This window comes from Oncorhynchus gorbuscha, linkage group LG24 (assembly GCF_021184085.1).
Source record: "Oncorhynchus gorbuscha isolate QuinsamMale2020 ecotype Even-year linkage group LG24, OgorEven_v1.0, whole genome shotgun sequence".
In the NCBI taxonomy this organism is placed as follows: domain Eukaryota; kingdom Metazoa; phylum Chordata; class Actinopteri; order Salmoniformes; family Salmonidae; genus Oncorhynchus; species Oncorhynchus gorbuscha.
This window is the reverse complement of record NC_060196.1, coordinates 48461990-48477061: the sequence shown is the minus strand read 5'-3', so window position 1 is coordinate 48477061 and position 15072 is coordinate 48461990. Positions and strand designations below refer to the sequence as shown.

Below are 15072 nucleotides of genomic sequence, written 5' to 3'. Positions count from 1 at the left end.
ACCCTTTCCTATACCTAGACAGCTCTCCTAGATCTGAAATCCCTTTCCTATACCTAGACACCTCTCCTAGATCTGAAATACCCTTTCCTATATCTAGACACCTCTCCTAGATCTGAAATACCCTTTCCTATACCTAGACACCTCTCCTAGATCTGAAATACCCTTTCCTATACCTAGACACCTCTCCTAGATCTGAAATACCCTTTCCTATACCTAGACAACTCTCCAAGATCTGAAATACCCTTTCCTATACCTAGACAGCTCTCCTAGATCTGAAATGATCCATTGGAGCGTATGTACGATTAGGAGCAACTTCAGGGTTTTCAATCATAGAACACCAAACAGTTCTACCTGCAGTTCTATCTGAAGTCAACTGCTAGAATTATCTAGTCTTACTGTGAGAAGTGTCAAACACCAGCCCACATAGCTCTCGCATGCTTGTTGAAGGTGCTCGCCCCCCCCCCTCTTCCCTTTCTTTCTCCTTCCCACCTTTTTCTTCCTCCCTCTCTTGATGACTTCATTAGTGCAGGGCTATCCGGTCTAACATTTAAACGAGGGTGACCGCGGGGTGAAACAGACACGAAGGCTGGCATTTCCACCATTTAATGGTTAGTGTACTACGGCAGTACCGTACAGGGATGGGTGTATCATTAGTTGAATCTAGAAATTGGGAGGAAGCTATGTTGGGGTATCCAGTGCTTTGGTAGGCTTATAACAGCTAAACTCTTTCAGGCTTCAGCAGTAGCTCTATGAAAGCATTTTATACCATCTCAAACATATGACAGCTCATAGGTCCAGTGTCCTGATGTTTTAACAGCTGTGTAAACTGTGTATTTCCTGAGGTCTTATGCTATGACAGCTGTATGAATGTTCATAGTACCTCCTTGAGTTGGTCCTTCTCTCTGAGGGCCTGAGCCAGACTCTCCTTCAGCTCTGTCACCTCTATGGCCCTCTCTGCCATCTGGATCTACACAGAGGAAACAGACCATCAGACAAACATCAGACAAACACTGTACCCATTGGCCACAAGGAACAGAGAACTTACAGATTTATTCTTTAAGAACCCATTGTAAGTCATCCTGTATATACCACCCCAGACATAACCTAGTCTAGTGCACTGGGGTAAATATAAATCAAGCAAAGTTTACATGGCTGTGTGTCTGGGTTCTTCTCAAACAACTACAAAGGCAGCTACTCTGCCTGACTCTCTCCAACTCTCCACCTGACTCTCTTCCCAACTCTCCCCCTCCCTCCCCCCTCCCCCCCCTTCAGCTCCTCCCGACTCTCCTTCCCTTCCTCTCTCCTTCCCGCCTCTCTCCTTCACTCCCTCCCTCTCTCTCCCGCCGACTCCCTCCGACTCTCCCTCTCTCCCTCCAACCCTCCCTCGTCTGTCTTTTCCCCATTATCTCTTTCTACAGTATCTATCCCTTTCCCTCCTCCTCCATTTCTCTTTCTCTCCCTTGTTCTTGGTGAAGGGGGCTGCAATAGTGCAATTCTCTTCATTCCTCTCCTCCTCTTTTCTGTCATCTCCTCTTAACTCCTCGTATATCCTCCCCTCTTCCCTTCCCCTCCCTTCCCTTCCCCCTCCTCTCCTCCCCAGTGTGTGTGTGATGTAAACAGCTATAAAGCATGTGTATCTGTGTGTCTGGGGCTTGGGGTTATAACTGTGTGTATTTATCTCTATCTGGAGACATTATCGAGAGAGAGAGACTACTATTTACTGCACAGATAAACACACTCACTCCCAGAGATCAAGCACACACTCACTCCCAGAGATCAAGCACACACTCACTCCCAGAGATCAAGCACACACACAGAGCCAGAAAGGAAGGCATTTTACTGTACTTGTGCATTGAAACTGAAACACACACACACACCCTCACTGAGCGAAAAGTACACACTTAATCATGAGAAACACACACATTCAGTCTAGAGGACCGTGGTGATGCATGGTTAAAGAGTAACCACCAAGCTAACCTCACAGGGCTGACATAGACACAACCTTATCAACCTGGCAAAGAGACTGGGTGTGTTTGTGTGCCAGAATGTGTGCGTCCATGTGTGTGTGTACAAATGTGGTTAAATGTGAGCATGATCGTGTGTGTGTGTGTGTGTGTGTGTGTGTGTGTGTGTGTGTGTGTGTGTGTGTGTGTGTGTGTGTGTGTGTGTGTGTGTGTGTGTGTGGATGACTCACCCTGAATCGCTCCTCCTCATTGGCCAGTCTCTGTTTGAGCGTTTCGTTGATAGCACACTGCTCCGCCCACTTCTCCTCCATCCTCGCCAGCTCCTCCTCCACTGAACGAGTCTGCTCTTTCTCTACCTCCTCCACACTCCTCCTCTCATCCACTTCTTCAGCACTCCTCCTCTCATTCTCCACCTCCACCCAACTCTCCATCTTCATGCTCATGAACTCACCTCCTACACTCCTGTCCTTCTTCCTCTCCTCTTCCACACTCCCCTCTTCTTTCCCTTCCTCTCCTCCACTCACTTCCCTCTCGTCCCCATTTCTCCCCTTCCACTCCTTCTCCCCTACTCTCATGGTTTCCATGCCTGAGAATGTATTGGTGTATGTGTGTTCCCTGTCTTTGTAACTGCGGTTAGGGACAGCAGGCCTCTCAGTGTCTCCTCTCAGCACAGCTGCAGCCAGATTGCCTGCAAACACACAGAAGTTAGAGGACTTAGTATTAAAGTGAATAGTGTGTGTGTGTGTGTGTGTGTGTGTGTGTGTGTGTGTGTGTGTGTGTGTGTGTGTGTGTGTGTGTGTGTGTGTGTGTGTGTGTGTGTGTGTGTGTGTGTGTGTGTGTGTGTGTGTGTACCTGCTGTAGGTGACTCTGGACTGGGTGTCAGTGGCTCCTGTGTCGTCTCAGTAGCAGCGTTTCTCTTTGACTCCTACAGACATAAAGGGGAAATAAGTTGAGGAAGCCATTTCAGACCATTGAGATGTACCCCAATGATAAACTCCCAGTCATTAGATATAATGTTTCTGTTGCTGAATCAGGCTGGGGACATAGGAGACCGCTTTGCTGCTTATGAAATGGCACCCTATTCACTAACATTCACTACTTTTGACCAGAGCCCTAAGGGCCCTTATGAAATGTAGTGCACTATATAGGAAAGAGAGCCGAATGGGCCCTGGTCAAAAGTGGTGCACTATATAGGGAACATATATGTATGGTCACTGGTCAAAAGTAGTGGACTATATATGGAAGCAACCTGTCAGTGGCCTTGGGTGTGTGCCACTAGATGGCGCTATGGTGTGGTGTAATACAGTACTGCAGACAGACAGACTCACCCCCTGGGCCTCGCTGAGCTTGGCCACCTGCCTGCGGAGTCGCTGACACTCCCTGTACTTCTCCTTGTAGTGCTCAGCGGCCATGTGGAGACGCAGCTTCAGCTCCTCCACTTCTCTCTGTAGCTCAGCCTCCGCCTCAGACACCACACACCCCCCCTCACTGGAGGTCCCCACACCCTGAGAAAGAGGGAGGGGGAGTAGTTCAGCACAAATAAATCATTCAATACTGGAATTCTGTTAGTAAATTTGTCTACAGCACACAGCAGTTGTACATTCCTCTTACATTTCTATTCTTAAAAACTAAGAAAGATCCATCTGTGGATATCTATGGTCTCCTTACCACTTCCTGTTGGGAGGTGGTCCTCATGCGGTCCAGCTGCGTCTCCATTCGCCGGCACTCGGCCTGGGCATCGGCCAGGCTGGCGCGGAGGGCGTCGACCTCCAGGCGGGCGCGGTACAGCTCGGTCATGGTGCGGTCGCGGGCACTCGCTGAGTCGCGGAGCTCTGACACCAACATGGCGGCCTGCTGGCGAGACGCCTGGAGCTGTTCCTCGGCCTGGCGAAGCTTCTCCCTCAGACGACCCATCTCAGCCTGGAGAGAGGGAGGGGCAGACAGGTTAATACACACATTTACACACAGGTGCTGCGAGGCCTGACACACAGTAACTGCTACCTCAGAAGGGCTATCTTAGCTTACATGTGTGTCTTTCTTTTCTATGTGACATCAGGGTCAACATTTCTAAATGGTTTGATATACATTTCAATATGATTTTCTTGCAGCTTCATGTGTAGTCACAGGAATAAGAGTCTAGGTAGGCACAATGAGACCTTAACTCGAGCAACAACAAAACATCTACATGTCATTAAAAAATGTCACATGAAACATGGACACTGCCCGTCTGTTAGTGCTGTAGTCAACTTGCATTTCCTAAATTCCTGACACCCTTCTCAAAAACCCATTGATAAGAAGGTGAGATGGGAAACACAATCTAGTAAATGAATGGGTTAAGAATATAGAAATATAAAATATATGAATGAGCAGTGACAGAGCAGCTAAGATGCCATTTTTATTTTATCTTTATTTAACTAGGCAAGTCAGTTAAGAACAAATTCTTATTTACAATGACAGCCTAGGAACAGTGGGTTAACTGCCTTGTTCAGAGGCAGAATGACAGATTTTTACAGTGTCAGCTCGGGTATTTGATCTAGTAACCTTTCGGTTACTGGCCCAACGCTCGAACTACTAGGCTACCTGCCACCCCAATAGATAGTGTAGGATACAGTATATACATATGAGATGAGTAATACGAGATATGTAAACATTCTTAAAGTGGCATTATTAAAGTGACTAGTGTTCTGTTTATTAAAGTGGCCAATGATATCAAGTCTGTAGGTAGGCAGCTGCCTCCCTGTTCTAGTGATGGCTGTTTAACAATCTGATGTTCTTGAGATAAAAGCTGTTTATCGATCTCTCAGTCCCAGCTTTGATGCATCTGTACTGACCTCCCCTTCTGGATGATAGTGGGGTGAACAGCCAGAGGCTTAGGTGGTTATTGTCCTTGATGATCTTTTTTGCCTTCCTGTGGCATCGGGTGTTGTAGGTGTCCTGGAGGGCAGGTAGTTTGCCCCTGGTGATGCTTTGTGCCGACTGCACCACCCTCTGGAAAGCCCTTCGGTTGGGGGGGGGTGCAGTTGCCCTACCAGGCGGTGATGCAGCCGGACAGGATGCTCTCAATTGTGCACCAGTAAAAGTTAGTGAGGCTTTTCGGTGACAAGCCACATTTTTAGGCTGGACCATTTCAGTTTGTCTGTGATATGTACACAGAGGAACTTAAGACTTTCCACCTTCTCCACTGATGTCCCGTTGATGTGGACAGGGGGGTTCTCCCTTTACCGTTTCCTGAATTCCACGATCATCTCTCTTGTTTTGCTGACATTGAGTGTCCAATTCTGTCCAATTCTCTCAGATCTCCACAAGTGTCTTGGGGTAGTAGTGGTTTCTGGACCCCAGAACCCGTCTGGTGTGGGGTGAACCTACAGCACAACACTTGAGGCATTGGTTGAATGTTTCATTCCATTGCTATACACATAGACATGTGTAAGCTGGACACACCCACAAGCACCCTATCAGGCTGATCAGGCAGGCCTTGGTAGCTGGAGAGCTGCTGGAAACACTGAAATTATATATTTACACGTGTGCTTCATTCCAGCTAGTTAGATGTGCAACCACTGACTAACTATAGTTAGGGCATATCTCTAGTCTAGAAATAGATACTGTTGTTTAGGCTGGATATCACCATTTAATAATACTACCAATGATTAGCTAGGACATATCAGTCAGCTAACCATTTACAGTAACAGCAGTTCCTTAATAAGTAAATACACACTAATTATTATGCAGAAATTGAGATATGTTACCTTATCTTGGCACTGTGGCCTGGTATGGGCAGCTATTAATTCATGGAAGTGTGACCTCCTACTTTGAAAGGACAGGAAGTGTTGGCTGAGCACTTGACCAGGCACTGTAAAGTCCATGGAGATCAAGAGCACCTCCTCCCAGCTGCCCACTGCACTGAGGCTAGGTAACACGGTCACCACCGATAAATCCATGATTATCGAAAACTTCAACAAGCATTTCGCAATGGCTGGCCATGCCTTCCTCCTGGCTACTCCAACCTCGGCTAACAGCTCCGCCCCCCCCCGCAGCTACTCGCCCAAGCCTCTCCAGGTTCTCCTTTACCCAAATCCAGATAGCAGATGTTCTGAAAGAGCTGCAAAACCTGGATCCGTACAAATCAGCTGGGCTTGACAATCTGGACCCTCTATTTCTGAAACTATCCGCCGCCATTGTCGCAACCCCTTTTACCAGCCTGTTCAACCTCTCTTTCATATAGTCTGAGATCCCCAAGGATTGGAAAGCTGCCGCAGTCATCCCACTCTTCAAAGGGGGAGACACCCAGGACCCAAACTGTTACAGACCTATATCCACCCTGCCCTACCTATCTAAGGTCTTCGAAAGCCAAGTCAACAAACAGGTCACTGACCATCTCGAATCCCACCGTACCTTCTCCGCTGTGCAATCTGGTTTCCGAGCCGGTCACGGGTGCACCTCAGCCACGCTCAAGGTACTAAACGATATCATAACCGCCATCGATAAAAAACAGTACTGTGCAGCCGTCTTCATCGACCTGGCCAAGGCTTTCGACTCTGTCAATCACCATATTCTTATCGGCAGACTCAGTAGCCTCGGTTTTTCGGATGACTGCCTTGCCTGGTTCACCAACTACTTTGCAGACAGAGTTCAGTGTGTCAAATCGGAGGGCATGCTGTCCGGTCCTCTGGCAGTCTCTGTGGGGGTGCCACGGGGTTCAATTCTCGGGCCGACTATTTTCTCTGTATATATCAATGATGTTGCTCTTGCTGCGGGCGATTCCCTGATCCACCTCTACGCTGTCGACACCATTCTGTATACTTCCGGCTCGTCCTTGGACACTGTGCTATCTAACCTCCAAACGAGCTTCAATGCCATACAACACTCCTTCCGTGGCCTCCAACTGCTCTTAAATGCTAGTAAAAACCAAATGCATGCTATTCAACCGTTCGCTGCCTGCACTCGCACGCCCGACTAGCATCACCACCCTGGATGGTTCCGACCTAGAATATGTGGACATCTATAAGTACCTAGGTGTCTGGCTAGACTGTAAACTCTCCTTCCAGACTCATATCAAACATCTCCAATCTAAAATCAAATCTAGAGTCGGCTTTCTATTCCGCAACAAAGCCTCCTTCACTCACGCCGCCAAACTTACCCTAGTAAAACTGACTATCCTACCGATCCTCGACTTCGGCGATGTCATCTACAAAATAGCTTCCAATACTCCACTCAGCAAACTGGATGCAGTTTATCACAGTGCCATCCGTTGTTTTACTAAAACATCTTATACCACCCACCACTGCGACCTGTATGCTCTAGTCGGCTGGCCCTCGCTACATATTCGTCGACAGACCCACTGGCTCCAGGTCATCTACAAGTCCATGCTAGGTAAAGCTCCGCCTTATCTCAGTTCACTAGTCACGATGGCAACACCCACCCGTAGCACGCGCTCCAGCAGGTGTATCTCACTGATCATCCCTAAAACCAACACCTCATTTGGTCGCCTTTCATTCCAGTTCTCTGCTGCCTGTGACTGGAACGAATTGCAAAAATGGCTGAAGTTGGAGACTTTTATCTCCTTCACCAACTTCAAATATCTGCTATCTGAGCAGCTAACTGATCGCTGCAGCTGTACATAGTCTTATTGGTAAATAGCCCACAAAATTTTACCTACGTCATCCCCATACTGTTTATATTTATTTACTTTTCTGCTCTTTTGCACACCAATATCTCTACCTGTACATGACCATCTGATCATTTATCACTCCAGTGTTAATCTGCAAAATTGTAATTATTCGCCTGCCTTCTCATGCCTTTTGCACACAATGTATATAGACTATTTTTCCCCCTTTTTTTTCCTACTGTGTTATTGACTTGTTAATTGTTTACTCCATGTGTAACTCTGTGTTGTCTGTTCACACTGCTATGCTTTATCTTGGCCAGGTCGCAGTTGCAAATGAGAACTTGTTCTCAACTAACCTACCTGGTTAAATAAAGGTGAAATAAATAAATAAATAAATAAAATTCCACATTTAACCCCACCCACATCTGAACTTCGCAATATCAAGTCCTTTTTAAAATGTATATTCAAAAACGAATATACAGGCCATTTTCACATTCCCGATTGTTGTTTTCCCCCCGAGTTAAAAGAGAGCAATCAAAACGTACACGGGCCGTAATCTTACCTCAGGAATCTTGATTTAAATGTTGTCCACGAAGTAGGCTAATTATCTTGACTGCCGTAAGAGAAAATCTCTATCACTTGACTGTCATTCAGAAAGTCCTTTCCTCAATCAGCTGTTGCTTTGCAATCATTTCCCCACGTAACTAAACAGCTAGACATCAAGCGTGTATCAAACTACTAAGCATAATTACTGAAGAACTCTGTTAATGACTGTATCGATTTTGTTTTATTAATCATATGAAAGTTACTCTTTCTGTTTGAAGCATTGTATTTTGGAATCACATACATTATTTTGGATATGTGTGTATATACAGTGGGGTAAAAAAGTATTTAGTCAGCCACCAATTGTGCAAGTTCTCCCACTTAAAAAGATGAGAGGCCTGTAATTTTCATCATAGGTACACTTCAATTATGACAGACAAAATGAGAAGAAAAAAACCCAGGATTTTTAATGAATTTATTTGCAAATTATGGTGGAAAATAAGTATTTGGTCACCTACAAACAAGCAAAATGTCTGGCTCTCACAGACCTGTAACTTCTTCTTTAAGAGGCTCCTCTGTCCTCCACTCGTTACCTGTATTAATGGCACCTGTTTGAACTTGTTATCAGTATAAAAAACACCTGTCCACAACCTCAAACAGTCACAATCCAAACTCCACTATGGCCAAGACCAAAGAGCTGTCAAAGGACACCAGAAACAAAATTGTAGACCTGCACCAGGCTGGGAAGACTGAATCTGCAATAGGTAAGCAGCTTGGTTTGAAGAAATCAACTGTGGGAGCAATTATTAGGAAATGGAAGACATACAAGACCACTGATAATATCCCCCGATCTGGGGCTCCACGCAAGATCTCACCCCAAAATGATCACAAGAACGGTGAGCAAAAATCCCAGAACCACACGGGGGGACATAGTGAATGACCTGTAGAGAGCTGGGACCAAAGTAACAAAGCCTACCATCAGTAATACACTACGCCGCCAGGGACCCAAATCCTGCAGTGCCAGACGTGACCCCCTGCTTAAGCAAGTACATGTCCAGGCCCGTCTGAAGTTTGCTAGAGAGCATTTGGATGATCCAGAAGAAGATTGGGAGAATGTCATATGGTCAGATGAAACCAAAATATAACTTTTTGGTAAAAACGCAACTCGTCGTGTTTGGAGGAAAAAGAATGCTGAGTTGCATCCAAAGAACACCATACCTACTGTGAAGCATGGGGGTGGAAACATCATGCTTTGGGCTGTTTTTCTGCAAAGGGACCAGGACGACTGATCCGTGTCAAGGAAAGAATGAATGGGGCAATGTATCGTGAGATTTTGAGTGAAAACCTCCTTCCATCAGCAAGGGCATTGAAGATGAAACGTGGCTGGCTCTTTCAGCATGACAATGACCCAAACACACCGCCCGGGCAACGAAGGAGTGGCTTCGTAAGAAGCATTTCAAGGTCCTGGTGTGGCCTAGCCAGTCTCCAGATCTCAACCCCATAGAAAATCTTTGGAAGGAGTTGAAAGTCCGTGTTGCCCAGCAACAGCCCCAAAACATCACTGCTCTAGAGGAGATCTGCATGGAGGAATGGGCCAAAATACCAGCAACAGTGTGTGAAAACCTTATGAAGACTTACAGAAAACGTTTGACCTCTGTCATTGCCAACAAAGGGTATATAGAAAAGTATTGAGACAAACTTTTGTTATTGACCAAATACTTATTTTCCACCATAATTTGCAAATAAATTCACTAAAAATCCTACAATGTGATTTTCTGGATTTTTTTTCTCATTTTGTCTGTTGAAGTGTACCTATGATGAAAATTACAGGCCTCTCTCCTCTTTTTTTAAGTGGGAGAACATGCACGATTGGTGGCTGACTAAATACTTTTTTGCCCCACTGTATACTGTGTACTGGGGTATCTGGAAACAGCCACTGGATGCTTTTTCAAACTGTTGAAGCTATTTCTTTGAAGTTTTTCAACACATTTTAATATGTGCAGCTACTTTAAGTGAATACCTGCAGTCAACTTGATAAAGCAGATTGTGTTCTTCATTTCACCTGTCACATTATTTTACATTATGAAGCTCACCATAGTTCCCCAGAACAGTTGAGTCAGACATGTGTTTGTTAGTAAATAGCACAAGGAGAGAAAGCGGGAGCAGGTGAGTCCAGCTGTGTGTTGACAGGGCTCACACTTCACATTGAAAAGGCAACAGGTTTTTTTTGCTTCAATAGATTGATCAGGGACGCGCAACTATAGTTAACCTTCACAGAAAATAGCTCAGTGCAACACAACACATTCAGCAGAAAATAAGATTCATTTTCATCAGATGCAACGCTATTTGGCTGGCAGCCACACAAGTAAATTATCTCACAATGTTTTGCAAAAATTATGAATGGCCATCATATTTCTAATGTTTGTCATAGAAAAAATGTATCCATCCTAATGTTTATCTTAAAGTTAATCGAGCATTTTACCAGAGAAAAGTATGCTGGCTACACAAAGTTAATCTAGCATAGTACTGGAGAAAAGTAGCTACACATAGAAAAGCACTAGAGAAAAGTAGCTACACGTAGAAAACTCCTGGGGAACAGTAGCTACACGTAGAAAACTCCTGGGGAACAGTAGCTACACATAGAAAAGTACTGGAGAACCTTAGCTACACGTAGAAAACTCCTGGGGAACAGTAGCTACACATAGAAAAGTACTGGAGAACAGTAGCTACACATAGAAAACTCCTGGGGAACAGTAGCTACACATAGAAAACTCCTGGGGAACAGTAGCTACATATAGAAAACTCCTGGGGAACAGTAGCTACACATAGAAAACTCCTGGGGAACAGTAGCTACACATAGAAAACTCCTGGGGAACAGTAGCTACACATAGAAAAGCACTGGAGAAAAGTAGCTACACGTAGAAAACTCCTGGGGAACAGTAGCTACACATAGAAAAGTACTGGAGAAAAGTAGCTACACATAGAAAAGTACTGGAGAAAAGTAGCTACACATAGAAAAGTACTGGAGAAAAGTAGCTACACATAGAAAAGCACTGGGGAAAAGTAGCTACACATAGAAAAGCACTGGGGAAAAGTAGCTACACATAGAAAAGTACTGGAGAAAAGTAGCTACACATAGAAAAGCACTGGGGAAAAGTAGCTACACATAGAAAAGTACTGGAGAAAAGTAGCTACACATAGAAAAGCACTGGGGAAAAGTAGCTACACATAGAAAAGTACTGGAGAAAAGTAGCTACACATAGAAAAGCACTGGGGAAAAGTAGCTACACATAGAAAAGTACTGGAGAAAAGTAGCTACACATAGAAAACTCCTGGGGAAAAGTAGCTACACATAGAAAAGTACTGGAGAAAAGTAGCTACACATAGAAAAGCACTGGGGAAAAGTAGCTACACATAGAAAAGTACTGGAGAAAAGTAGCTACACATAGAAAAGTACTGGAGAAAAGTAGCTACACATAGAAAAGCACTGGAGAAAAGTAGCTACACATAGAAAAGCACTGGGGAACAGTAGCTACACATAGAAAACTCCTGGGGAAAAGTAGCTACACATAGAAAAGTACTGGGGTAGCTAAACATAGAAAAGTAGAAAAACTCTGGAGAAAAGGGGAACATAGAAAAGCACTAGCTACACATAGAAAAACTCCTGGGGAACAGTAGCTACACATACTGGGAAAAAAACTCCTGGGGAACAGTAGCTACACATAGAAAACTCCTGGGGAACAGTAGCTACACATAGAAAAGCACTGGGGAACAGTAGCTACACATAGAAAACTCCTGGGGAAAAGTAGCTACACATAGAAAAGTACTGGGGAAAAGTAGCTACACGTAGAAAACTCCTGGGGAACAGTAGCTACACATATAAAACTCCTGGGGAACAGTAGCTACACATAGAAAACTCCTGGGGAACAGTAGCTACACATAGAAAACTCCTGGGGAACAGTAGCTACACATAGAAAACTCCTGGGGAACAGTAGCTACACATAGAAAACTCCTGGGGAACAGTAGCTACACATAGAAAACTCCTGGGGAACAGTAGCTACACATAGAAAACTCCTGGGGAACAGTAGCTACACAGAAAACTCCTGGGGAACAGTAGCTACACATAGAAAACTCCTGGGGAAAAGTAGCTACACAGAAAACTCCTGGGGAACAGTAGCTACACATAGAAAACTCCTGGGGAACAGTAGCTACACATAGAAAACTCCTGGGGAACAGTAGCTACACATAGAAAACTCCTGGGGAACAGTAGCTACACATAGAAAACTCCTGGGGAACAGTAGCTACACATAGAAAAGTACTGGGGAACAGTAGCTACACATAGAAAACTCCTGGGGAACAGTAGCTACACGTAGAAAAGTACTGGGGAACAGTAGCTACACATAGAAAAGTACTGGGGAACAGTAGCTACACATAGAAAAGTACTGGGGAACAGTAGCTACACATAGAAAACTCCTGGGGAACAGTAGCTACACGTAGAAAACTCCTGGGGAACAGTAGCTACACATTGGTCATAAAGCTCTAATGCCCGTTGGTGAATTCTCATCCGAGTGGAGAAGTGCAACTGAAGCACAAAATGACTGATGCCAAGCAGAAATTACAATAAGAAGCATTATACATCTGCATTTACAAAACGCAGCAAGATATTTGTTATGCATTGTTTTTTTTATCCTGTGAGAAAAGTGCAGAATTCTGCATTAACGCAACACTTAAGTTTGATTTGCTAGTGGCTGAATTAATAACATTTACATTTAAGTCATTTAGCAGACGCTCTTATCCAGAGCGACTTACAAATTGGTGCATTCACCTTATGACATCCAGTGGAACAGTCACTTTACAATAGTGCATCTAAATCTTAAAGGGGGGTGAGAAGGATTACTTATCCTATCCTAGGTATTCCTTAGGTGACAGGGCATCATATTGAGAAGTCAAAGCCGTTTGTACAGCTGCCACTATCTTGATTTTCTTGCTTCTTTCCCTAATCACGGACTACAAGATGAAATCCAGCCCAGTCACGGACCAGGATGTCTTGCTCCCAGGCAGACTAAATAACTTTTTTTGCCCGCTTTGAGGACAATACAGTGCCACTGACACGGCCTGCAACGAAAACATGCGGTCTCTCCTTCACTGCAGCCGAGGTGAGTAAGACATTTAAACGTGTTAACCCTCGCAAGGCTGCAGGCCCAGACGGCATCCCCAGCCGCGCCCTCAGAGCATGCGCAGACCAGCTGGCCGGTGGGTTTACGGACATATTCAATCAATCCCTATACCAGTCTGCTGTTCCCACATGCTTCAAGAGGGCCACCATTGTTCCTGTTCCCAAGAAAGCTAAGGTAACTGAGCTAAACGACTACCGCCCCCGTAGCACTCACTTCCGTCATCATGAAGTGCTTTGAGAGACTAGTCAAGGACCATATCACCTCCACCCTACCTGACACCCTAAACCCACTCCAATTTGCTTACCGCCCAAATAGGTCCACAGACGATGCAATCTCAACCACACTGCACACTGCCCTAACCCACCTGGACAAGAGGAATACCTATGTGAGAATGCTGTTCATCGACTACAGCTCGGCATTCAACACCATAGTACCCTCCAAGCTCGTCATCAAGCTCGAGACTCTGGGTCTCGACCCCGCCCTGTGCAACTGGGTACTGGACTTCCTGACGGGCCGCCCCCAGGTGGTGAGGGTAGGCAACAACATCTCCTCCCCGCTGATCCTCAACACGTGGGCCCCACAAGGGTGCGTTCTGAGCCCTCTCCTGTACTCCCTGTTCACCCACGACTGCGTGGCCACGCACGCCTCCAACTCAATCATCAAGTTTGCGGACGACACAACAGTGATAGGCTTGATTACCAACAACGACGAGACGGCCTACAGGGAGGAGGTGAGGGCCCTCGGAGTGTGGTGTCAGGAAAATAACCTCACACTCAACGTCAACAAAACTAAGGAGATGATTGTGGACTTCAGGAAACAGCAGAGGGAACACCCCCCTATCCACATCGATGGAACAGTAGTGGAGAGGGTAGCTAGTTTTAAGTTCCTCGGCATACACATCACAGATAAACTGAATTGGTCCACTCACACTGACAGCATCGTGAAGAAGGCGCAGCAGCGCCTATTCAACCTCAGGAGGCTGAAGAAATTCGGCTTGTCACCAAAAGCACTCACAAACTTCTACAGATGCACAATCGAGAGCATCCTGGCGGGCTGTATCACCGCCTGGTACGGCAACTGCTCCGCCCTCAACCGTAAGGCTCTCCAGAGGGTAGTGAGGACTGCACAACGCATCACCGGGGCAAACTACCTGCCCTCCAGGACACCTACACCACCCGTTGTTACAGGAAGGCCATAAAGATCATCAAGGACATCAACCACCCGAACCACTGCCTGTTCACCCCGCTATCATCCAGAAGGCGAGGTCAGTACAGGTGCATCAAATCTGGGACCGAGAGACTGAAAAACAGCTTCTATCTCAAGGCCATCAGACTGTTAAACAGCCACCACTAACATTGAGTGGCTGCTGCCAACACACTGTCATTGACACTGACCCAACTCCAGCCATCATTTTAATAATGGGAATTGATGGGAAATGATGTAAATATATCACTAGCCACTTTAAACAATGCTACCTTATATAATGTTACTTACCCTACATTATTCATCTCATATGCATATGTATATACTGTACTCTACATCATCGACTGCATCCTTATGTAACACATGTATCACTAGCCACTTTAACTATGCCACTTTGTTTACTTTGTCTACACACTCATCACATATGTATATACTGTACTCGATACCATCTACTGTATGCTGCTCTGTACCATCACTCATTCATATATCCTTATGTACATGTTCCTTATCCCCTTACACTGTGTATAAGACAGTAGTTTTGGAATTGTTAGTTAGATTACTTGTTGGTTATTACTGCATT

General features: G+C 45.4%; 1 protein-coding gene across 1 annotated transcript in view; it reads right to left on the bottom strand.

Annotated features, from left to right (window-relative positions):
- LOC124012932 (tax1-binding protein 1 homolog A-like) overlaps positions 1-15072 on the bottom strand; it is a 46481-nt gene that overhangs the window by 10645 nt on the left and 20764 nt on the right. The window contains 5 exon segments of the mRNA XM_046327004.1: positions 881-967; positions 2195-2652; positions 2817-2889; positions 3293-3469; positions 3633-3884. Coding sequence (XP_046182960.1) covers positions 881-967; positions 2195-2652; positions 2817-2889; positions 3293-3469; positions 3633-3884 — 1047 coding nt within the window.